The 23786-nt window shown below is 39.8% G+C and overlaps 1 protein-coding gene and 2 long non-coding RNA genes across 3 annotated transcripts in view; 2 read left to right on the top strand and 1 right to left on the bottom strand.

Moving 5' to 3' along the window:
* The window catches only part of ANO5 (anoctamin 5), a 70509-nt gene extending 68058 nt beyond the window's left edge, over window positions 1–2451 (bottom strand). The window contains 1 exon segment of the mRNA XM_032488369.1: window positions 1763–2451. Within this exon segment, the coding sequence (XP_032344260.1) occupies window positions 1763–2222 (460 nt within the window). The 5' untranslated portion in view covers window positions 2223–2451.
* A 6464-nt stretch (window positions 2452–8915) lies between these two features.
* On the top strand, window positions 8916–11095 carry LOC116666326. The gene is made up of 3 exons (XR_004323112.1): window positions 8916–9293; window positions 10112–10236; window positions 10730–11095. It is a non-coding gene; the product is annotated as an uncharacterized LOC116666326 (long non-coding RNA).
* A 2085-nt stretch (window positions 11096–13180) lies between these two features.
* Window positions 13181–23562, top strand: LOC116666327. The gene is made up of 3 exons (XR_004323113.1): window positions 13181–13262; window positions 15078–15223; window positions 22187–23562. It is a non-coding gene; the product is annotated as an uncharacterized LOC116666327 (long non-coding RNA).
* Window positions 23563–23786: the final 224 nt, after the last annotated feature.

The following is a 23786-nucleotide window of genomic DNA, read 5'->3' as shown; positions in this document are numbered from 1 at the left end:
ACTCACTGAATAGGAGAAAATATTTGCAAATCGTATACGTTAAATATATAAAGGACTCTTACAATGCAATAATTAAAAGGCAAATAACTTAATTTTTTAAATGGGCAAAGGATTTGAATAGACATTTCTCCAATGAAAATATATTAATGGTTGAAAAGCATTAAAAAAATATATTTAACACGTTAGTCACTGGGAAAATGCAAATAAAAATCACACTGAGTTACCACTTCACAACAACTAGGATGGCTATAAATTAAAAAAAAAAAAAGACGACAACAAATGTCAGTGATGATGTGGAGAAACTGGAATCCTTATGTTACTGGTGAAAATATAAAAAATGGTACAGACATCTGGAAAACAATTTGGCAGTTTCTCAAAATACTCAATATAGAGTTACCGTATGACCAGCAATCCCACTCCTAGGTGTATACCCAAGAAAAATAAAAACATGTTCATACAAAATCTTGCGATAAATGTTCACAGCAGCATTATTGATAGTAGCCAAGAAAGTGGAAACAACCCAAATATCCACTAGTTGATGAATAAAGTGTGGTATATCTGTACAATAAAATATTTGGCAATAAAAATGAATAATGCACTCATACAACATGGATGAACTTCAAAAACATTATGCTAAGAGGAAAAGCCAGTTACAAAAGACTGAATACTGTATGAGTCTGCTTCCATGAAGTGCCCAGAATAGGTAAAGCTACAGAGACAATAAATAGATTAGTGGCTGCCTAGAGCTGGGCTAAGGAATGGGGGGATGAAAATGTTCTAAAATTAGATTATGGTGATAATTGCAAAACTCTGTAAATATACCAAAACATGAACTGTATATTTTAAATGGGTGACTGTTATGGTAAATTATATCTCAATAAAGCTGTTAAGAAAGAGGAGGAGGAGGTGCAATAATTCATTGTAATTCTTGGTGCCTTTGAAGACTAAAAAGGTATGACTTCTTAGATCATTTATCATTTTAAAAAACAGTTTCCACGTTTACAACTAACACTAAACAAGATATGAAAATAGAGTGTCATTGAGAGCCCTGGAGATAGACCCAGAAAAATATATGCATTTTTAGGAAAACATGTGTACTAAAATAGGTCCAGGGAATATACGTCTATGCAAAGGCCTTAGCAAACAATGAGCAAACATTTCTCAACGGAACTAAAGATTCAAGGAAAGCTTGTAAAACAGCAGCCTTCCCAAGTGCTTAAGAATCTCAAGCTGACGGACCTTAGGGTCTGGTCTGCTCCTCCCTCAATTAACAAGGATCTCAAAGCTTGAGCAGTAATTGGCAAATAGAAGGAGGCAACGGGACTCTAGGGCCAGCTCCCTACACAGGGGACTGCTGTCGTGCGCCCTGAGCTAAGGCTCTCTCGTGGGAGGCTTCCCTCTGCCTGGGTTCTGGGGCCGGGGCACCTCAGTTCGCTAGCCCAGCGTGCTCGCCTCGCCTCCCTGCGTTATTAGACCGCTCCGCGGCGGCGTGCAGGGCAGCAGGGAGGGTTGCACCACACAGGTGCTGGCCTGGCGGCAGAAGCCGAGGAAATGCCCCGGCGCCGACACCCACGCACCCACCCGGGCAGGGGACTGTTCGCCTGGCAGTCCCAGCCTCGCGCGGGGCACACACTATTCCGCGAACGTTCCCGGGAGCCGGGCCGCAAGGCCGCCAACGTCCCCCGGGGTCCCTGGGCCTGGGGTGGCGCGGTCTACGCGGGCAGCCCGGCCCTCCTCCCCGCGCCCCTCCGCCGCCCCCTACCTTCTTCCTGCACCATCTCCAGGACGTTCGGGTCGCCCATCTTCGCCAGCTCGTTAACGACACTGCTCGAGGCGTGGCTGCTGGCGGACCTTTGCGACTGGCGGCGGGGATGTCTGGGCTGGTAACTGAACCTGATCGTGGGCCGCCGCACTTGCGCGGGGATCAAGCTATCCTCTTGGTAAACCTCGCTCTGCTCAGGTTCCGGCAGCTTCGAGGACTTGGCCCAGCTGGGCTTCTTCTCCAGCCGGTACTTCCACCCGACCTGGTCCTCGGCCCTCGGCTTCACGGACCTCTCCCGGTAGCGCTCCTGGGACCTCTCCCAGTACCTTTCCCGGAACGTGCCGGGCTTCCCGGCGTCCCGTCCACTCTGGCTGTCCGGCAGTTCTGCTATCGCGTCCGGCTCGTCGCCCTCTCTCCGCCTCTCTCTCCTCCCCGCGAGCTCCTCCTCATGGGCCGCCATCTCCCCGCCCCCCGGGCCACCCCGCTCCTCTCCGCTCCGGTGGTCTGGCTCGCTCCGCCCCGGCCCCGCCCCCTGCCGGCGCCCCGCGGGGCCGGTCAGCTCCCTTCTCACCAGGCCGTGCTGCTCGCAGCCCACCTGGCTGGCCCGTGTCCAGGGCTCCTGGCTCCCCCGGACTGCCGCCTCCCCTCTGAGCCCCCCTCGGAAGCCCGCCGACGGGCCAGCTTCTCCCTCCGCCAGCTGGCCTGGTCCTTGTGCATCTGCCCAGCCTTCCGCCTAGAACGGGCGACCCTCAGAGAAAACCCCTTCCCAGTTGAGGAGTTATTTTTTGTCGGGTGAGAAAAATCTGCCCCCTTCCTTAAGGGGACCCCCACCTTAAGGCCGGCGCGTGGCTAGGTGTCCAAGGTTCCAGCAGCCCCCCGCCCTCCGGACCCTGCGCTTGGGTGTTCACTTCGCAGCTGAGGGGGCCTGCTTCCTGGAAGCCAACCAGAACCCTGTCTACCAGAGTTGATGGAAAGTCAAACAGGTTTGGTCTGAATTCAAACTCAGCCTCTGCCCCTTAAATGTTGGATGCCATTGGAAGAGATTCTGTAAACTTCAATTTCCTCTTCTTTAAAATGAGAACCTTTAGTAGTACCCACCTAGGGGTCTTATAAGGAGCACATCGTAGAATGCGGGCATTATGTGTTAAAAATTGGACTGCTCCCAAGACTTGCCCATTTTCCATTGGCCCCACTCTTCACAGGCTGAACTGGTTGTATGTTTTTGAGACCATAACTACCAGCTCCCCAGGAAGTGGGAGATAAGAATTACTGCCTAATAGAGGGGAAAGTAATAGAGTGATGAACTAAGAGTGACATAGAGGTCTGGGCTGAGGCCCTTGAGAGTGCTGAGGAGGTCGTGACTGACTTTGGGGCAGGCATGGGATGACTTAAGAATACGGAGATGATCAAGAACACTTGACCTTTCTTAATTTTCATGTTACTCTTTTTTTCTTTCTTTCTTTCTAACGACATTTTAGCACCGGGGATTACCTTTCGCAGATGAGAAAACAGGCCTTGAGAGAAGTGTTTTGGTGAAGGTCATGGTTAACTGTGGAACTGGAAATCACCCCCCCCCATACCTTGCTACCTGTTTCCTATGTACACCTCTAGGAATACATCAGTTCTGGTCAAGGGCTTTGAGACTATAGGCAATTCCTTACCTGATGCATTTTGGAATTGTGTTTGAAATGTGAGTATATGTAAGTCCAGCAATAGACTTACATGTAATTATAATAAATTGCCAGTTATGTTACAAGTGTTGGTTTTTACCTCTTGATTAATCATTAAGTCCAAAAAAGTGTTTATAATGTGATTTGTTTCATGTTATTCATATATACCAGGTACTCTTCTGGGTGCTATGGACGTTGTGATTTAACTGATGAGTACAACCTTTGCTTTATGTAGATTAAACAAAAATAAACACAAGAAAAGTATTTTTCTGTAACTTCATATAATTATCTGTTTTATATTACTTTATTCTGCACATATTTGAAGTGACATATATGAAAAGACGTTTAATGATGATTTTGTGCAAAATTAAATGAGATATTTTGATGCTGAATCTGCTGACATTTTATCAACTTCTGTAAGTTTTGTTAACGTAAGGTTGGATGCTCCTTGTGTTCTTTTGATAAAGGTATGTATCTTATCCATAGATTTTATCTTTAGATCTTGAGAAATTTTCTGTGTATTCTTATCACTGAAATATTTTATCTTGCTTATCCATTCATAACTTTTGAATCTGTCCATTTCCTCCATTGCTACACCTTCTTTGGACATAGTGTTCAACCATACATTTCCAGAATTATGCTATAAATAATGAATCCCTGTTCTTTTAGTGTAATAGAACATTCAGTTGAATACTGTATTGAGACCAAGTTGTCTTTTTCAGCCCTCCAAGTAATATCAGCTTTTGTTTCCAGATTATTCAGCCTTTGTTTCAGTGTTACTGCATCATCTGGTAGTATCTTTTTTTTTTTTTAATTTGCCTTTTGTGTCCTATACTAAGGGTGATATGCAAAAGCGTTTAAATGACAATAGAGATACAACTGTAACTATTATAAATGGTGACACTTTGGAAACTAAACTGTCAACTGATTGCTTGAAATACTTGTTTGCCAACTGATAAGTAGAAGTATGAATTCTCTATGGGAAAGGTGCTTTTATGGTGTCAGTATATAACATATGAAAGCCTGATCTGTGTGGAAGTTAAATCTGTAAAATTGAGCAACACCTGCATATGAATATTTTTTATTCCAGCAGCCTGATTGAATAGATGGATTTAACTCTGAAGAGGACAAGTTCAAGAGCTATACTCTGGAGGCCAGGAAAGGTGTTGAAAAGTCATCCAATGAATCCTTCTCCTTGCTGGTAGTTAAAGCAAGGATAGGACACCTCCAGTCTGTGGTCTGGACCAGTCTGCTTTCTCGATTTCTGTACATGTCAAGGCCTTGACTTCTACAGTAAGTTTCCTCCTATGGGGCTACTAGGTGTTCATTAATTTTTTAACCCCTAAAAAATTTCATTTATTCCATTAATTTTCAACATCATTACAATCCGCATAAAACAGAATGTTCTAGAGTATGGAGGGAAAAGACTTGCATTCTATCCTTGTCTTTGTGCCTTAGTATACTGAACAGCACAATGACCTTGAACAAAGATGACTTTGCTCCTTTGAGCCCCAGGTCCCTCCTCTGTGAATATTAAGGCTCTTAACCTGTTCCACTCATCTCCCAAAGTTGTTCTGAAAGTCAATCAAATTATATGCATGAAAGGACTTTGGAAACAATAAAAATGTAACAAACATGAGAAAGTTTTATTGGCTGGCAGAGGTTAAGTTATAGATTTACCAGTAGGTAGGGATACTAGTTGTGGGGTGTTGTTTACCTCTGGCTCTGCGATTAGGGGAAATCCAGGCTAAGACAGAATTATTATTTTTATCCCTATTTTAAAAATTATTTAGTAAACTGAGGCTTAAAAAGGTTAACTGCCCACAATCACATCCCTATTAAAAGAGCAAGACCTTGGACCTAGGATAGCCTGACTCCATAGTTTGTGTTCTTAATCGCCATGTAGCTTATCAAAATGGAAACTAAAATCAGCTGTGATTTTGTGCAATATTTTTGCAATGTACATCTAAATTACCAGTTTTCTGTCATTTCTTCTTTTGAAATGTCTCACTCTTCAGTTATTGAAAATGATTTCATCCAGCTGGAAGCCACGATGGGTAACTTCCTACTGCTGCCACTTTATAGCCTCCCTCTTTTATTCCTGTGACAGCCTAAGAGTTGATTTTCTTCCTTCCCATTGGGCAACATTCTTTATGGATAAGTGTGTTGCCTTTGGGGTTTAATGAAACTGATCTCAAACCTTAGCTCTCTCAGTTCTTAACCATGTGATATTTGGTGAAGCTCTGAACCTCTCTCAGCCTCAGTTACCTTATTTGTAATACGGAAAAATAGTTCCTAACTCACAGGGTTGCTTGGTGCAATAAATGTAATAAGTCATATGTTTTCACTTGTTTAACTATGAAACCATGGGCTCCCATTTTCGCTTTATTGCATCTGTTATTATTGCTGTTGAGCTGATTTTAAGTGATAAAGGTTTTAAGAAGCTGGAGCCTTTATTGTTAAATATGTATTTATGCCTTTAATTTCTATGAAAGAATTTATTTTTATTGGTCTGTAATACATTTTGTAGCCTATGAAGCAAACGAAAGATTTCTGGATTTTGAAATCAAGCACATAATGCATAAAAATGTCAATACAAATATTGTTTGAAGCAGTGCAAAGAGCTCTTAAGGCCCAGTGGACTCGCATATTGATTCAAGTACCTCATTATGTAGCATTCAGATGATCCTTAGTGCTGCGGCAATGGAATAAAAGCTTCTGAGAAACAGTAGTTTCCCATTAAAAGATGATTTAATGCTTGGATTTAAATATGCTGTCATCCAATTCATGTTCTTTAAAATATATTATACCCACTACTGAAATTTTAAAGATGGCCTTAAAACTTGGGTTAAATAGAAAACCAAGCTTGACTGAAATATAGGAGTTTCAAATGAGTGAAAGCATCCACTTTTGTACACTAAAATGGGTCAGGTCTTTTATAAAATAATGTTTATGAAAACAGTCTATTTTCAAAGTGCCCAATTTGGTTACTTTTTAATTTCAACCATAAGTACAAAGAAAATGCGCTTAAAGAGTTTCACTGCCTCAGTGGTTACATCTGGCCCTTTATCTACCTAATTAAATCTTCTTTCTAGTGCTCCACTCATTGGCTACATGGTTTTAACTAGTAGCACAGGAAACCTCAAGAATATACTCAACTCTCCCCAGGTCACGAGCATACTTGTCACTGAGCCTGCTGTGCTTTGTAATTTCATGTTTTAAGGAGAAAGTTTTTGATCACGTTCTTTATTTAGTTCCCCCAAGCTGGATACTTATTTGTAGCTGCAAGCAGCCACTCACAGAGAAAATGAGCCCACAGTGCTTAATCACATACTTGCTTTACATTAAGGGGCTGGCTCTATCCCAGAATTTCCAGAAAAGTCATCTTCAAAGGCAAAGAAACGGGAGTCTGAAAAAGAAAACAGGCTGCTTCAGAAGTTAACTGAGTATCTCGGTCACTGTTTTGCTCTCTGATAGTTCCTTTTGTGATTGTCTTATCTTCCCCACTAGATTATAGGCATCTGAGAGCAGAGACCATATCTATTATTCCTCCAAAATCCTTTCCAAAGATGTTCCATTCAAATCAGTGTCAATACCTATGGCATGTTAAGCTGTGGATATGAGAAAGTGAAGGAATAGGTAAGGAAGCAAAAATGGTAGTAAAGAGTTGTGATGATTTATGCACAGCACATCTCTAAGTATACACTGAATTATAGGGAAGTCCCAAGTTTGATCATTTTTGACCTGTAAATTCCATATTAATTTCATATGGCTTCATCTAACTACTGGAAAGTAATAAAGGTTGAGAAACCAAGGGAAAAAACCATGGCATTTGGGTGGGCAAACTGAAATCTAAATTACAGCTCTGCTACTTACTAGTTCTATAATCTTGCACAAGCTTCCAATTCTTGTTGGATCTCAGTTTCCTCAGTTGTGAAATGGGCATATGTCTTTTTGGGGTTTTTTTTTTTTTTTTTTTGGAGAGTTGTTGAGATTAGGTGAGTGGAGAATTTAAGCCTCTAACTCACTACAGACACTCAATAGAAGTGACTCTGTTCTGTAATCATCTTGTACAAGTATTTTAACATCTCCTCTCAATCTGCTTGTCTGTAAAACATAAGCTAAATATGACTCAGAGTTCATGCTCATAACTACTATACTATACTGTAGTTTAAAATAGTTCTTAATTTGCTTTTATAATGGCTTTAAATTCAACTTATGTGAAAATAATAGTCCTTCATACAACAATATAGGGAACTAGTGTAGGACATAGAAAAAAGGATGTGTGTGTATCTGTGTGTCTGTTTGTGTGTGTGTGTGTGTGTGTGTGTGAGAGAGAGAGAGAGACTAAAGATGCATGTGTCTGGCTTAGGTCATCTTTCTTCTCAGTGCGTGAATGAGTGACCAACATGTGTCACACTTCATAAATTGTTGCATGCCTAACCTTCATTTGGTAGGAGCGTAAGGTGTTTTTTCCTGAGTCAGAGTTTGAAGTCTGCTCACACTATAGGTTTAGCTGTTTTGAATAAAAGAGGGTTAATAGTACACATGATTATGTATCATTTTCTTTATATTTAGGAATATTTCTCTCAGTCATTTTATTCAACTTATTTTAATTCCGACTCTGGCACTGTTCTAAAGACTGTATATATGTGAGCTCATTTCATCTTTCCAACAACCTCATATAGTATGTTCTAGCCTCCCTGTTTTTCTGACAAGGAAACTGAGGTGCAAAGGGGTTCAGTAACTTGCTCCTGGTCACACAACCTGTAAGTGGTGGAGCCAGGATTTCCACAGAGGTAGATAAACTCGGGAGACAATGCTCTTTCTCACTGCCCTGTTTTGCCTCTAATGGTTTATTAATTTTATACATTGCAACTGAAAACTCTTGCTGCCTAGCATTTGTGTTATAGCACACGTGATCACCAATTAATGTTATGTAGATGACTGTGGGGATGCCCTGACAAAGGTAACTCTCTAACTGACTGCAATTGCACCATTAAAGTTTCATTTATTTGCATCACAAGTTACCTCCTGTAAGATGTGTAAAGTATGGACACAGGGAAGGAAGGAAAGAAATGAATCCTGGACTGGCGAACTGCTGAGAGGTCAGGGCTGGATTCGGGGCCTCAGTAAGAGGAAGGCAGAGGGGACAGAAAGGAACTTCCCTATTGGGTTAAGTTGTCACCACAGTGAGTTCATTACCGTGAGTCCCTGTTTGTGAACAAGGAGACTGAACATCAGAGAGGTTAAGGACTTGATCATGGTCACATAGCTGGTAAGCAGCACAGCATGGATTGGAAATTGTGTCTAACTAACCCTCTGTTCAAGTGCTGCTTCCTCCATTATCCTGGCTACCTTCTACGGAAGAGGAGAAAAAAGGGAAGAGGTATATCGAGGGATGTGAAAGGGAAAATAGAAGAGTTTGGAAAAAATAAACCTCTTTCTAATTTTCTAAGGTTGGCTTGCTCTCTGACTTTTTATTTTCTATTATTTTGTTACGAATTCACATCCACTTGTCATCCCCTATATGCTGCTTTACTCGAAAGGACTTTATTGATTGGCTGTGTTGTACAAGGTACTATGTTTGCTGCTATGTATGTCTGCAGTTCACAGTGGGGGTGAGGGGTGGGTGGAGAGATAATTTTTTTTTTTCTTCTCTAAATCAAGGAACTTTTGATCTGGTTGGAGAAGTAATATGCACAGATTGTCTTGGATAAAACCCAAATGTCTGATCCTAGCACTCAGGCTCTTCCAGAGTGGACCACAGCCTTGCTTACTGTCCTCAAAGCTCTCGCCTTCTCCTCACTGTGGCCTCATTTGAGAACATCCATCTACTCACCATGCAGGCTCCTGGCTTGGTAAGTACAGTTTTCTGGAATGTGTTCCTCCTGTGAGTGCACTTGCCTCCCTCCTAATTCCTAATGTAGAAGCTGACGGAATAGCAGCTAAAGGCCAGTCACATGATCTAGACTTTGCTGATGAGATACTCCCATTTAGCTCTTTGAAATCTGAACAGATGGCACACACACACAAAAAGATCTGAATCCCTTCACCCTGATGGTACATGTTGTCTAACAGAGAGGCCATGCTCAGGTATGTCATGATGGCCACCGTGATACCTAAGACAGCAGGTGTCCTGGCTAGACCGTTCCCGCCGTAAGATGGTTACTGTCCTTCCTGTTCCTGGGCCCTTTGAAACTGCTTTGTGTCCTGCCTCTTTCCGAAGCCTGGCCCTCCTGTGAAATGTTGAATCTCTGAACCCTGATAGTCTTTCATTAAAGGCCCCTTCTTTTGCTGCAAGTAAAAAGGGCTAATAGTCCCTTCTCTATCCTCAGGGTCCGAAATTTCTTCTCAAGCATTTTCTTGTATCTTTGATCTGAATTAAAAATTCTCTTCTTTGTGAGATGTGCCAATTACTATAAGAGGTACATTGAAAAATGTAGGTAATTTGGAAGAATATTATTCTCTGAGTATATAAAGTATAGTATAGTGTAGTGTAGTTCAGTATAGTGTAGCGCATATTAGGTCCTTTCATAGAACAAGGAAGCGATATACTCAGGACTTAACTAACGAAAGTTTACTGTAAGTATATTGTAGGTGATCTCGAGTGTTCTACCATTTCCCTCTTTCTCTCCTTCTTTCCTTTCCCCGTTTCTCTCATTCTTTCATTCAACAGATATCACTGAGCACCTCTGGTGTAGATTGGTACTGTTTAAGGCTCTGGGACACAACAGTGGCCAAGACAAATAAAGTCCCCATTCCAGTGAAACTTCTTGTGTCTGGGGAGAGAGACATAAAGAGGTAAAAAAATTAAAATGATCATTTTGCAGAAGGTTATAGGAACAACAGAGTAATGAGAACTATTGTGCTGGAGGCATGAGAGAGGTTACTTTACATATAGTTTATATAGGGACATCTAGGAAGGCTTCTTTGGAGAGATGCTGTTTAAGCTGAGGCTTGAATGATGAGAAGAAACTAATTGCATAGAATAGAAGGAAGAGTAAACCAGGTAGAGAATGTAGCATATGCAAAGGCCATGTGGTGTGTTCAGGTCCAGGAAGGAGACCAGTGTGAACGATAGAAGAAGAAGTAGGAGGCCAAAATAGGGGTTATTTTATTAAGCTCAAATGGGTCACTTCAAAGTATGTGAATTTTGTGTTCATTTTTCATGGAGTATCCCTTCCACTCTGTGTCTTTGTATTGCAACCTTCCTACTAGGAAGGATCTAATTCACTAGGTTACTCATCACCTTAGTGGCTTGTATTAATTAAGAGAATGTTTACTCCTTTGACAGATAATCGTCAAAACCTCAGTGACTTCATACTGAGTGGAAGAGAAGAATGTTTCTTACTCCATGAAATTCAAAAACAGTGTTTCTGATCAGTGTTGAGGAGCTCAATTTTACTTAATCCTTCAGAGACTCAGACTGATGGAAGATTCACCATCATCAACCCATGTTTTTCAAGTTTGCCCTGAGTGTAGGTATGCAGACTGTGGATGGGTAAAGGAGATTGGGGAGAGAAGTGAATAATGGGTGCCCTTATGGCAAGGATTTATGGACCAGCTGGAAGGGTCCATAAAGCACACATCCCTTTGGGCAGAATTCTGTTACTATATGACCACACCAAACTGCAAAGGAGAATGGGGAATGCAGTCTGCATGGTGCCTAGGAATAAAGGGAAATAGTTCAATCAATCATGGTCTGTGTAGTGAATTGCCGAGGCTGCCTTTCTTGGTAGAGATCCGTGGAGCATCAGTGTAACTGGCAGGCATTGAAGGTTTCCTACCCCAAAAGGGATAGAAAGTGGGTAAAGACAGAATCTTTATTGAAAAATATAAGGGTAAATATAATTTTTCTGGAAAATAAAAAAACTAAAATTTTGATAGTACAAGCTGCAGAAATTGTCTTGCTTAGTTGAGATGAAGAGAAAATATAGTGATTCTCAACTGAAGGAACACTTCTGTAGGGCAGTGTAGTGGGTTGCATAGTGTCTCCAGTGAAAGTCCTAACTCCTGGTACTTGTGAATGTGACCTTATTTGGAAATAGGATCTTTGTAGATGTAACAAAATTGAGTATCTTGGGATGAGATCATCGTGGATTTAGAGGTCACTACATGGAAATATGAAGCAGAAAGAAAGTATTCCCACGTTAATACTATCCCCAGTTAGTACTTCCAATACACCCCCATCCCTCCTCTCTCAGCAAAGTGTCTTCCTTTACCATTGCCAGGGATCCTCAGAGAGCACCTGTCAAACGGTCTCAGAATCCAGTCTCCCTGTTCAGCCACAACCAACGTATAGCACCTGCTACTTCTCACTCAGCAATCCATTGTCGAAATCCAGCATTTCAGAGCTGCTTGAGGGATCCCCAGGGTGCCTGTGATAATACATGCATGTAGTTAAGCTAAAGCTGAGGACGTCCCTGGAGGTCAAAACAGAGCATTTTAAGGAAGGGCGGGAAATGATCCTCTGCTCAACCTTCTAGCAACTGAGGGCCATAGCAGCAGTGCCAGTTCCTAGGCTCTCACTAGGTCTCCCAAGACAGGGGCTCCACTGTACTCTGGTCCTAACTCTTCTCTTGCCCAGGAGCTCTCATACAACCCAAAAGGTGTGATGGGCAGCAAACATGATCCCATTGCCTCTACTCTTTCCATCTCTTCTGTTGCCGTGACATCTCCTTCTTGAAAAAAAAAAAAAAGGAAAAGAAAACGAAATCTTTGTTCTTCCAGCCAAAGGAAACTTTTGGCAAGGGAGAGGATTATCACCTAACCATACATAACTCCGCTCCAGGTAACATGGTCATCCCATAAAGGAAAAGAAGGCTAGGAAGAACAGTATTGATATAGAGCAAATCTGGGGCTGTCAGAGATCACACCTCCTCTCCTGAGGCTGATCCTCTTGTGCTGATGAATCATCAAAGGTTCTGAACTTGTAATTTCATCAGCTTTTGTGTGACTTGCTACATATTTTCAATGCCTAGGGGAAGTTCGCTTCTCCAAGTCTTGGTGGGATATTAGTGGATGAGATGTTTATAAGGTATAGTTGGCAGACTTTGGCTCAATTTAGCCACAGGACTTGGATGGGTAATGGAAAGAATAGCATCTGGCGGTTGCATTAACCCTGTAAGAGAGGCCTCAGGAAGAGAGCCAGCATCCATTTAGATCTGTTCGTTTTGTACCCGGCGGGGCTAAAAGAAGACCTAATGCAAGAGAAGGGATTCTAATTGCAGCTTAGGATGGAAGCCAAGGACAATAACAGAAGGAAGGGAGAGTGAATTAGTTTGACGGATGAGTTCAGGGTTAGAAACAGAGAACTGGCAGTGTCAGGGACATAAATGTGATACGTCATATATGCACAGTGATGTTGTATTAGTTTGCTAGGGCTGCCACTGACTGGGTGGCTTAACAGAAACTTATTTTCTTACAGTTCTGGAGGCTAGAAACCTAAGATCAAGGTGTTAGCAGTTTCTGTTCATAACTGAACAGTATATATTGTTGCCCGTAACAATATATATTCATGGTAATGAACAAACATGATTTTTTCCACGATTGAAACACTAATTCATGTTAGTCTTCTACTGTCCCTTAAATATTTGTTTGATGGAGGTAAATGTTTCCTGACTCTGGATAATTTTTGGAAAGAGATCTGTACTTTTCAGCTTTCAAAGTGTTAAAATATCACTTACATTTACAAAATATTATTTCACTTCAGTAATTAGGATGTCTGCATTTTCAGGTATTAGTTGAGAGATTGACTCTTTATTGAGAGATAAGCCTTCATACCTCCCTCTATGCTAAAGTCTGTCGATGCCAGCTGCCTGCCTCAGGTAAGAGGTTGTGTGGTTGGCCCCTTCATCTCGCTGCCCTCCTCCTGAACCACCTGTTAGCTGATGTTTCTGGTTTCTAGAGGTAAAGCTGAGTAGAAAGGAAGGAGGAATGAGGAAAGGCACTGCCTTAGTTAGCTTGGGCTGCTGTGGCAAATACCAGACTGGGTGTTTTAAATCACAGACGTCTATTTCTGATAGTTCTGGAGACTGGGGAGTCCGGAATTAAGCTGCTGGCCAGTTCAATTCCTCATGAGGGGTTTCTTCCTGGCTTGTAGGCAGCCACCATCTCACTGTCCTAGCATGGCCTTTCCTCAATGTATATGGGTGGAGAGAGGAAGAGAGATCGCTCCTCCTCTTCTTATAAGGGCACTAATCCCACCGTGAGGGTTCCACCCTCATGACCAAATCTAAGTCTAAGTACCTTGCCAAAGCCCTACCTCAAAGTACAGTCACATTGGGAGTTAGGGCTTCAACAGATGAATCTGTGGGGACACACTCAGCCCACAGTGGGCAGAAAGCCTTCCTCAGTAGGCTGGATGGCTTTATGATCTTGGTTGCTGGCAAATGTCCCTGGATCCTTAGTGACTACCATTGCTGAGCACCTCTCTCCAGCAGTTCCCTTGTCCTAGGTGGTGGCTCCCTTATTCCAAATGCTTGCTTGTAGCATGTTTCCTTAGCCCCCAAGATTCTATTGGCTATATCCAGCTTCTTGCAGCTAGGGCTCCTCTGCCCGTCTAGACAGCTTTGTTGGTCAGGACCTAGGATAACCCAGTATGCCCCTTGCTCCCACATGGTTTGCATGGTTAACGGGAAAACTGTCTCATCTCCCTTACTTCAGTAAAGTCTGAGAGTTCAGGCCTATCCCCACTGTAACTCTCTCTACTCTGCTGCCATCGACTGTGTTGGCATTCTCAGACACAAATCACTCACTGTTTGTCAAGTCTTCTCAATTCCATAAACAAATTTTAAGTCTCACGAGTGGTCCTATGAGTACTCTGCTGCCTTGATAAGCTTCAAGCCTGTCCAAGGCCTCAGGTGAGGTGGAGTGTACTCTACTGTGAGTTTCTACTCACAGTGTAGAAACAGTTTTCTCCAAGGAAATCTTTTCACTGATTCTTCTGTCTACTCTCCAATCCTTCTACATTCATGATTTGGTTGTGGCGTTCAAGAGTCAGTTAAAATTTTTCATTTATTTTATTTTGGGATCCTGGTCAGGCCATATGTATATATACTTACCCAAAGAGAGTCAATGAATGTGAGAGAGCAAAAGAGAAATATGAAATATGAAAAATATTGAAAGAGATGGAGATAGAGAGAGAAGGATAAATAGGGAGGGAGGAAAGAAGGGAAGGAGGAAAGGGGACAGAGAGAGAAATATGCCAAAAATATTAAAGGTATTTATGTAGCAGTGGTGGGAAAGATGACTTAACTTTTCTTCTTCATACACTGTGTAGTTTCCAAATATTTTACACTAATTTTTGAAATAAATTTTTGATTTTATAATAGCTTCAGACTTGTAGAAAGATTGCAAAGATAGTAGGGAGATTTCCTACATACCCCACAACCAGGTTCACTTATTATCAATGTCTCACATTCGTGTAGTACACTTGTGACTTTAATGAGCCAAAGTTGACATAGTATCATGAAGTAAATTTTGTATTTGTTCACATTTCCCTACTTTTTAACCTAATGTCCTGTTTCTGTTCCCAGATCCCACTCAGAATACTGCATTACATTTAGTAGGTCATGTCTCCATAAGATCCTTTTAACTGAGATATTTTTTCATTCCTTTCTTATTTCTGATGACCTGGACAGTGTTGAGGAGAACTGATCAAAGTGCATTCTAGACTGTCACTCAGTTGGGATTTGTTTGATGTTTTTCTCATGACCCGATTCGGATCAAGCAGCATGGGAGGAAGACCACAGAGTTAAAGTGCCGTTTTCATCCCATTATATCGAGGGTAAGTACTACCAAAGTGACTTATCACTGTTGATGTTAACCTTGATTACCTGGATTAGATAGTGTTTGGTAGCTTTCTTTACTTTGAAGTTACTTTTTACCTAATTTTCATACTGTCCTTTTTGGCAGGAAGTCACAATGTACAGCCCACCCTTAAGGAGTAATAAGTTATGCTCTACCTCCTTGAGGACAAAATAATTGCATAAATTATTTGGAATTCTTCTGCATAGGAGCTTTGGCTCTGCCCCCCATTTATTTACTTAGTCATTTACTTATATGAGTATCAACTCATTTATAATTATTTTACACTGTATAATATTGTAAAAAACAAAGTAAATAAAGGTATTTCCAACTTGACATCAAATTTAAATGTATTAATAAGTCCAGAAGAACCTTCATATTGACTTTTTACATACACTAAACTTAACCAAATATACTTAGCTTTGTAAAAAATAATTCTTTCAAATAACATAACTAAAGCAGATAAAATTATTAACCAAATAGCTTTTAAAAATATTTTAAGACCAAATAACTTTTGAGGGTTTTTTTTTTTTAAATTGAAGTATAGTCTATTTACAATGTAGTATTAATTTCTGGTGTACAGCATAGTGACTCATTTATACATATGTATATATATATTCCTTTTCATATTCTTTTTATTATAGGTCATTACAAGGTATTGAATATAGTTCTTTGTGCTATACAGTAGGACCTTGTTGTTTATCTATTTTATATATAGAAGTTAATATCTACAAATCCCCAATTCCCAATTTATCTCTCCCTACCCTCTTTTCTCCCTGGTAACCATAAGTTTGTTTTCTATGTGTGTAAGTCTGTCTCTGTTTTATATACATTAACTTGTGTCCTTTTTTTTTTTTTTAAGATTCCACATGTAAGTGATATACGATATTTTTCTTTCTCTTTCTGGCTTACTTCACTTAGTATGACAATCTCCAGTTCCATCCATGTCACTGCAAATGGAATTATTTTATTGTTTTTTATGGCTGTCAATGGACATTTAGTTTGCTTCCATGTCTTGGCTATTATCTATAGTGCTGCTATGAATATTGGGGTACTTGTATCTTTTTGAATTAGAGTTTCCTCCAGCTATATGCCCAGGAGTGGGATTGCTGGATCATAGGGTAAGTCTATTTTCAATTTTTTTAAGGAATCTCCATACTGTTTTCCATAATGGCTGCACCAAATGACATTCCCATCAACAGTGTAGGAGGGTTCCCGTTTCTCCACATCCTTTCCAGCATTTATCATTTGAGGGCTATTGAATGATAGCCATTCCAGCTGGTGTAAGTTGATATCTCATTGTAGTTTTGATTTGCATGAACCAGATAACTTTTGAGCTACACCATTATTCTGAAGACAAAAAGAACTATAAACTAATCTTGAACTCTACTTGATAGGTTTATATTTTACAGTAGTATTAGTTCAGCAATTTGGAAACCACTTTCTGTGTATTACAGGACTGAGCTAATGAGTAAAGACATTGATAATGTTTAGAGCCAGGGCTGTCACTCTTAGAAAAGAGAGATACAAATATGGAATAGAGAAAGGCTAGAAAGAACTCCATAATGTTAGATTAGAGTTTTCCATGGTTGAAACAGGAAAAGTACTACATGAACTTGGAACATTTTGTGGTGCCAGAAAGTAAGGAAGTACTCAAGGCAAAAAAAAAAAAAAAAAAAAAAAGAGGGGGCATGTGAAGGACAAAGTGCTAGCCTGAATAGGCTTCCAGTAGCTAAATCCAGCACAATTAGTATATCAAAATAAAAAATTGTAGTAATGGATTATAAACCATTGATTAAAAGAAGAAGCCATGTGCCTATCCTGCTAGTAAGTAAATGGGGGAGAATGGAAAGCTTTTTACGGTAGAAGAATGCCAGCTACTGAAAGTAGAGGGAATGATGGAAAGTGGCTGTCTTGTGATTATCATAGCAATAATTGATTCAGTCATGAATCATCAAAGGATGAGAAAAGTATAATGGAAATTTTGAGAAATAGGATACGTACATTATTGCAAAGTACTTTCCCATAAATGACTTATTAATCACCAAAAATGGGACAGCTGATGTGATTCACTGAGGAGAAAATGCTTACTTACTTCACTAGCATCTCAGACCAAAAAAAAACAAAAACAAAAACAAAAATCCCTGAATTGAATTAAAAGGGGAAAAAAACACAAATTGTTGCAAACCACTATATTTAATAACTGGCTTGTAGTCTTCAAAAAGATCAGTGTTGCCAGAAACAAAGAAATCCTAAAGAACTGATCCAGATTGAAGGAGACCAAGGAAATATTGCAACTAAATGTACTATGTAACCCTGATTAGTTTCTTGTTTGAAGAAAAAAATTCTAAAATGGAAATTTCTGATGTATAGGTGAAGTTGGAATATAAACTGTATATTATATAATAGCAGAAAATTCAATGCAGCAGTAGAATTGCTAGTGGCCAAAAAAATCATAAGACGATATATATTCAGCTTCAATAGTAACTAAGCAATGCCTATAAAATGAAAACAAATTATATTATTTAATGCTGGTAAGTACATAGCAAAACAGGTACTCTGATATATCACTCACAAGTGTGTGTCTTGCTGGATGGTTGGATAGATGGAGGAATGGATACATAGGTAGGTAAATAGATAGCAGTTTATCTTTCAACCTGAATTATTTTCAATTCTTTAAACATATCCTAATAAGAGCTGTTTTTACTATTCTTGCAATTTGGGGGAGACTTTTTTTTTCAAAATACAACTTACAAATATTTCTTTTCTCCAATTGTAAGATTGGTATGTGGCCCATTACAGAAAATTTAGAAAGTATGAAAAATTTTTAAAGAAAATAAAAGGTATCTGTAACCCTACTACATAAATCTAACCACCATTAATAAAAGAACACTTAAAAATATATTGGGAATGTAGTGTGTTTATAAATTTATTTATCATTTTTTAAAATTTAACATTATATCATAATGTTATCAAATATTCAATAATTTTGAATACCTAAATTTTAAAGGAAGTATAATATTCTGTCTATGGCTATAATAGCAATTTATTATACCATTTTCTTTACTGTAGGGTATCAAGTTTATTTCTACTTTGTTACTATTATATTGCTCTAGAAAATGTCTGTATATTCATGCTTTACCTATATCTCATTTCCTTAAGGTAGATTTAAAGAAGTGAATTTTCAGGTTAAAAAAAAAATCTATTTATCTATCTGAACACATGCATCTTCACATTGGAGTTTGTTTTTGTTTTCTGTTTGTTTGTTTTACCAATTTAATACTTCTGCCAATGGTGAATGAGGGTGTCTGTTTTGCTATACACTTACTAGCATTTAACATTTTAATTTTGTTTTTGTTTTATATTAAATTGCTTTTTTACTATTATAGATAAACTCTTTTTCTTTATAATTTTTGGCCATGCTGCTTCTGTGAATTCTGTTTTTATGCTTTCCTCCCTTTTTTATTGATATGTTAGAGTTTTTCATTATTTGCTTTACACGATATCTGTCTGTCTGTCTATCTATGTATAGAGAGATATTGATATTCTGTATCTGAAGGTATAAAGCTAGACCTATAGCTGGGGATGGAGACAGAAATAGAGGCATAAGTATAGAGGGAGGGAAGGAGGAAGGGAAGGAGAGAGACACACAGAGAGAGGATAGCAATGAAATACATGATCTATAGATACAGATTTTCCATCACTTCAAAATTCCTAAGGAAGCAATCACCTTTCCTGGTTGATTTTTACTACAATTCTTCTGATAGTAATACGTTTCTCTAGATCAAGATAAACATTTGTCCCCTTATCTTTAAGTAGTATATGTGTTCTATAGAGAGAGACTCTTTCAAGAGTGTTTATAGTATATTGTTTTAATTTAACATTTTCTTGCTCCCTCTAGTGAGAAAATCTGTTCATGTACACTTTGTAAGATTTCTGACTTCTTTTTCAGTATTTAGTGCCCTCTGGTGTTTGCAAAGAAGGGACCGCAATATATCTTACTTCCAATTTGTTCTCTGCTTATTGGGACTCCTTGGCATGAATAAATTGTATCACTACAGATTGAGCTAATGCTTGAATATTTTCAAATTTACTTCAGAAATAAAAATGAGCGGCAGTCAATTAGTTTTTGGGAGAGTCTAGCATTTTAAAAAATCTGGGATTTTGCCTAGGAAACTTAGTTAACCAGAGTGGTTGAAAATCAGAAAACAAAATACTCACATTCAGCCTGTGAAATCCACTTCTTGATCATGCAGGAAATATTGTGAGAATAAAAGCAGCAGGAGGGAAACGGTACAGCCAAGGGGAAGGAAGGAGAGGGAAAAGAGCAATGCGTCTTTCTATGTTAGAGAACTACCATATTCTTTCAGGGAATTCTCCTCCTCTTGAGGATTCTTCATTTTTCCATTTAATATGAAGATTTTACACTCACCACCTCTGCAGCCCTGGGTTATTTTTATTTGTTTAATGTGGGCTTTGGGTTTCTTATCTGTACATAAAATTTACCTAGTTCAGTAATTTTCAAAACGTTTTGAGGAGGAAGAGGAAGAGCAGGCACTTTTTCAAACAGAATATTCCATGGAAATCTAATGTAAAACACGAGGCAAAGCAAAGCTCATCTGGCTCAAGTGGAGCGGGGCGCTTGGGAAGTGTTTGGTTTCCTGCTATTTAACTTTCCCTCTCCTTTACCCTTCAGTTGACCTCTGGGTCACCTCTGAGGCTTCCTGAGTTCTTGAGGAACAGATTTTGACCAAGGAGGGCAACAAAAGGGAAATTTACACACTGCCTCCTCCCCATACATGGTTAAGTCTTACCCTCAGATACAGAAAATCTGCTCTCCATAATTGATTTTGTATTTCAGAAACTAGTCATATTTCTTTCATTTATCTATGTACTTAACAAATACTTAATGATAACTAGACATTATGGTAGGTTCTGGGGGTAGAATAAATTGATATGTTCCCTCTCCTCATAAGCATATAGTCCTATAGGAGAGATAAAGATTAATGAAATGATAACATACATAAACAACATTATCAAGGTGATACATTTAATGAAGGAGAGGTAAATGTTACCATGAGAACACACGATAGGGGAGATTTGATCTAGACAGGAGTATCAGGAAGGCTTTCTAGGGGAGATGAGTGAAGTGGGATCTAAAGGTAAGTTAGGAGTTATCTGGGTAAAGCAAAGAAGTAGGAGTGTTTCATGCAGAACACAGGGAAAGGAGTGTGGCACTTCAGTTAGCTGAAGATGGCCAACCTGGCTAAAACAAAGAAAGCGAGGGGCAGGAGAGGAATGAGATGAGTAGGAATCAGACAAACAGTGCCTCGTAAACTCTTCAAGGATTTTGACCTACCTCTTAAGAGAAATGGAAAGCTACTATAGTGTTTTAAGCAGAGTTAGTATCGTTAGATCACTCTGGCTATAGCATGGTGAATGTGTTGTTATGGTGCCTTGGCCTGGATGGAATGTGTCTGTGGAGATAGAAGAAGTCGATATATTTAATAAATTCTTAAGGCAAAAAATTGGCTCAGCTTGGTGATAGATTGGGTATAGAGTGTATGGGAGAGGAGGGTATCAAGGATAACCCCTAGATTTCTGTCTTATTCAATTGAGTGGATGAGACATGGACCACCACAAGGGTAAAACTTTTGGTGGAGGAAGGGGAGTTGTGACCATGGTTTGGAATGTTGTGTTTGAAGAGCTTTTGAGACAAGTCTTAAAGTTGAGTATTGGAAATTCATACTTGAAATACAAAGAACCTATCTGTGCTGGAGATAAGATTTGGGAGTCATTTGTGTTTAGGGAGCAATGGAGACATGAGCACAAATGATGGTTGCTAGGCCCTCTGATAGAGCTTCTAGGAGTGTCAACATTATATGGCTAAGTAAAGAAGGCAAAGGAGTTTAACGTGAGCAGCAGCAGCTATGACCAAATCAAGAAAATATTATGTCCTGGGTTGCTGGGGAAGAAAGTATTTCAGGAGGAAAGAAGGAGACAGCAGAATCCAAAAATGCTAAGAAGTAAGACAAGGCCCATAAATGCCCACTGGATTTAGCAACAGAAGGTCTTGAATGTGCATCATGAGACCTGTTTTAGCAGGATGATAGAGGAAAAACTCCATACTACTTAGAGGAGTGAGTTGGAGGTGAGTTAAAACATTTCTTTATAGACGTTTGGCCTTAAAGGTGAGAAGAGAGAGAGGCTGCTAACTGGTGCAGGATGTAGCACTGAGGCAAAGAGTTCTATTTTTAAATGGGAGAGACTTGAGGATGTTTAAACACCAGTGCAAGAATCCAGAGAGATGTTGCAGTATATGAGAAAGAAAAGGAATCAGGGGATAATAATGCTATTTCCCAGACAAGGTGAAGATGATGAGATGCAAAGCATAGAGGGAGGCACTGCCCTCAGATAGGCAAAGGGGCGCATGTCTACTTCAAGGAGAGGCACTGTTAGCTTAGTTTGGTATATATGGCAAGTTTGGTGGCAAGTGAAGCAAGCATTGTGTGTGTGTGTGTGTGTGTGTGTGTGTGTGTGTGTGTGCGCGCGTGCCTGTACATATACATAATTCTTGTACTTTTTCCTAAAGGTGACACCATCTGCTAAATTTTAAGGAGAAGGGTGAGTAAAGTGTAAGTTGAGGAAGTGCTGTTTCTTGACAGCTGGGCAGAAGCTGGAGGGCAGTGGACAGCATGGGGTTGGGGGTAGGACTATAGGAGGGAGGAGGCCTTTGTAAAGCATCAGTGCTTCTTCCACAGCTGGTTATAAATAAAGCTTTCTGCCTAACCCCTTGGCCTGCAGCTGGCCCAGTGTCCAGTGATCCAAGGTAAGTTATGGGAACTCGCGGGCGTGCGTATAGGTCTCAGTCTCCCTCCTCCCCATTCCCGCGTTCCACTGGGTTCTGGAACAACTGAGCTAACCCAACCTCCTCATTTTACAGATGAAAAACTGAGGGCCCAGAGAGCAGATGTGATTCTCCCCTTGTCATGGAAGGAGGGAGTGAAACTTGGCGTTCTCCTCTGTTCCGGGGTCTCACACCCAAGGATCCTGATCAGGAGGATACAAATTCAGCTGAGTCATAGTTTTTTCTCTCCTTTTTTGGCTCGCTCCTTTAGCTGTGTAGTATAAGTGTTATTTTTATATTTGGAAGTGGGTAGCTACATCATTTAAATAAGGGAAGGGTGTGGGTTCTGAGCAATCACACTGGTTTTATGATGCCACCACCATCAATCGCCTTCTCAGTGCAGAAGGGTCTGCAAACGTTGCCAAGTTGTTCACAGTACATGTGGTACAGGTATGGGCTCAGAGAGCATAACCACTTAAATGTGGTTTTGTTTGAGTCCTTGGTTAGAAAATAAATTTTCAGCGAGATGAATGAAATGTCACTTGAGGTTGGGAAAGGAACACTTTAATATTCTTGAATCAGCCACATTTAAATCAGTCAGTCCAATAAAGGCAGCTCTCCAATTCACTGCTCACTGGTGAGCTTAGATTGGCTGCTTCTGAGCCCCTGAAGTTATTTGTGCGTGTAAGCTTAGGGGATGCAAAGAGATTTTTCTTGTGAATGTATGGGAAAGTGTACACAAATATTAGTAAGCATTTTTACAGTAGGAAGAGAAGAGAAAAACAACCCCCCCCAAAAAAAGACCAGTTTCTAAAATAAAAACTATGAAATTCAACAAAAAGTAGTTCTGCAAAACATTATGTAGAATTATAGAACTGGAAAATATCTTATATTCTCATACAGCCTCTTAATTTCACACGAGGGGAACTTGAGCATTGAATTTTCCCTTTGACAGACAGCTGTGCCTTCAGAAGGCCTTTTAATAATGCAGATATACACTATGTATCGTAAAGACACGGAGTTGAAGTTGTAATTACAGAAACCACCAAAGCAAAACCGTAAACTGATCTCCTTCATAAAATTGGGATAATGATTCTTTATAGGATTTTTGTGAGGAGGAAATGAATGAATAGTTAGGAAAGTAGTTTCGAAATATGAAGTACTGCCTATCCCTGTAAGTAAGTATGAGGGCCTGGTAAATCACCTTCTGTTTTATTGCTGGTAGTGGTACTGGAATAAAATCATCTTTGTGATTTCCCTTGAACACCTCTCTCGCCTGTACTTGTTTTCCACATCAGAACTCATCCGAATGCTCTGTGAAGACCCCAGTTGGGTTCTCTGGACACCTCCCTTGTTTCTTCCTCACCATATTTAATTATATGGTAAGGATTTTATTTCTAGAAATGACCCTTTGAAATTTGTTTATTTCTTCTTTTGCAGCTTCCTGCTATGGCACCGTGACTGTAGCTGAGTGTTTGGAGATATAGTTCATCACTATTCTTAGTTATATCAGCAACGATCATTTATAAAATAAATTTTACATCATGTTTTGCATGGCACTTCATATATTACTTACACATATAAATTTCCTGAAGGTTATGCTCTATGAAATTCAAGAAGTTTTGTTTGAATGGCCTTCTCTGTATACTAATATATTTTGGGGGCAGTTGTCTGATTCCAGTTTTTAGTAAAAATG

The sequence above is a fragment of the Camelus ferus genome, chromosome 10, assembly GCF_009834535.1.
Source record: "Camelus ferus isolate YT-003-E chromosome 10, BCGSAC_Cfer_1.0, whole genome shotgun sequence".
NCBI lineage: Eukaryota > Metazoa > Chordata > Mammalia > Artiodactyla > Camelidae > Camelus > Camelus ferus.
The sequence above is the reverse complement of the archived record's forward strand: the minus strand, read 5'-3'. Positions and strand labels throughout refer to the sequence as shown.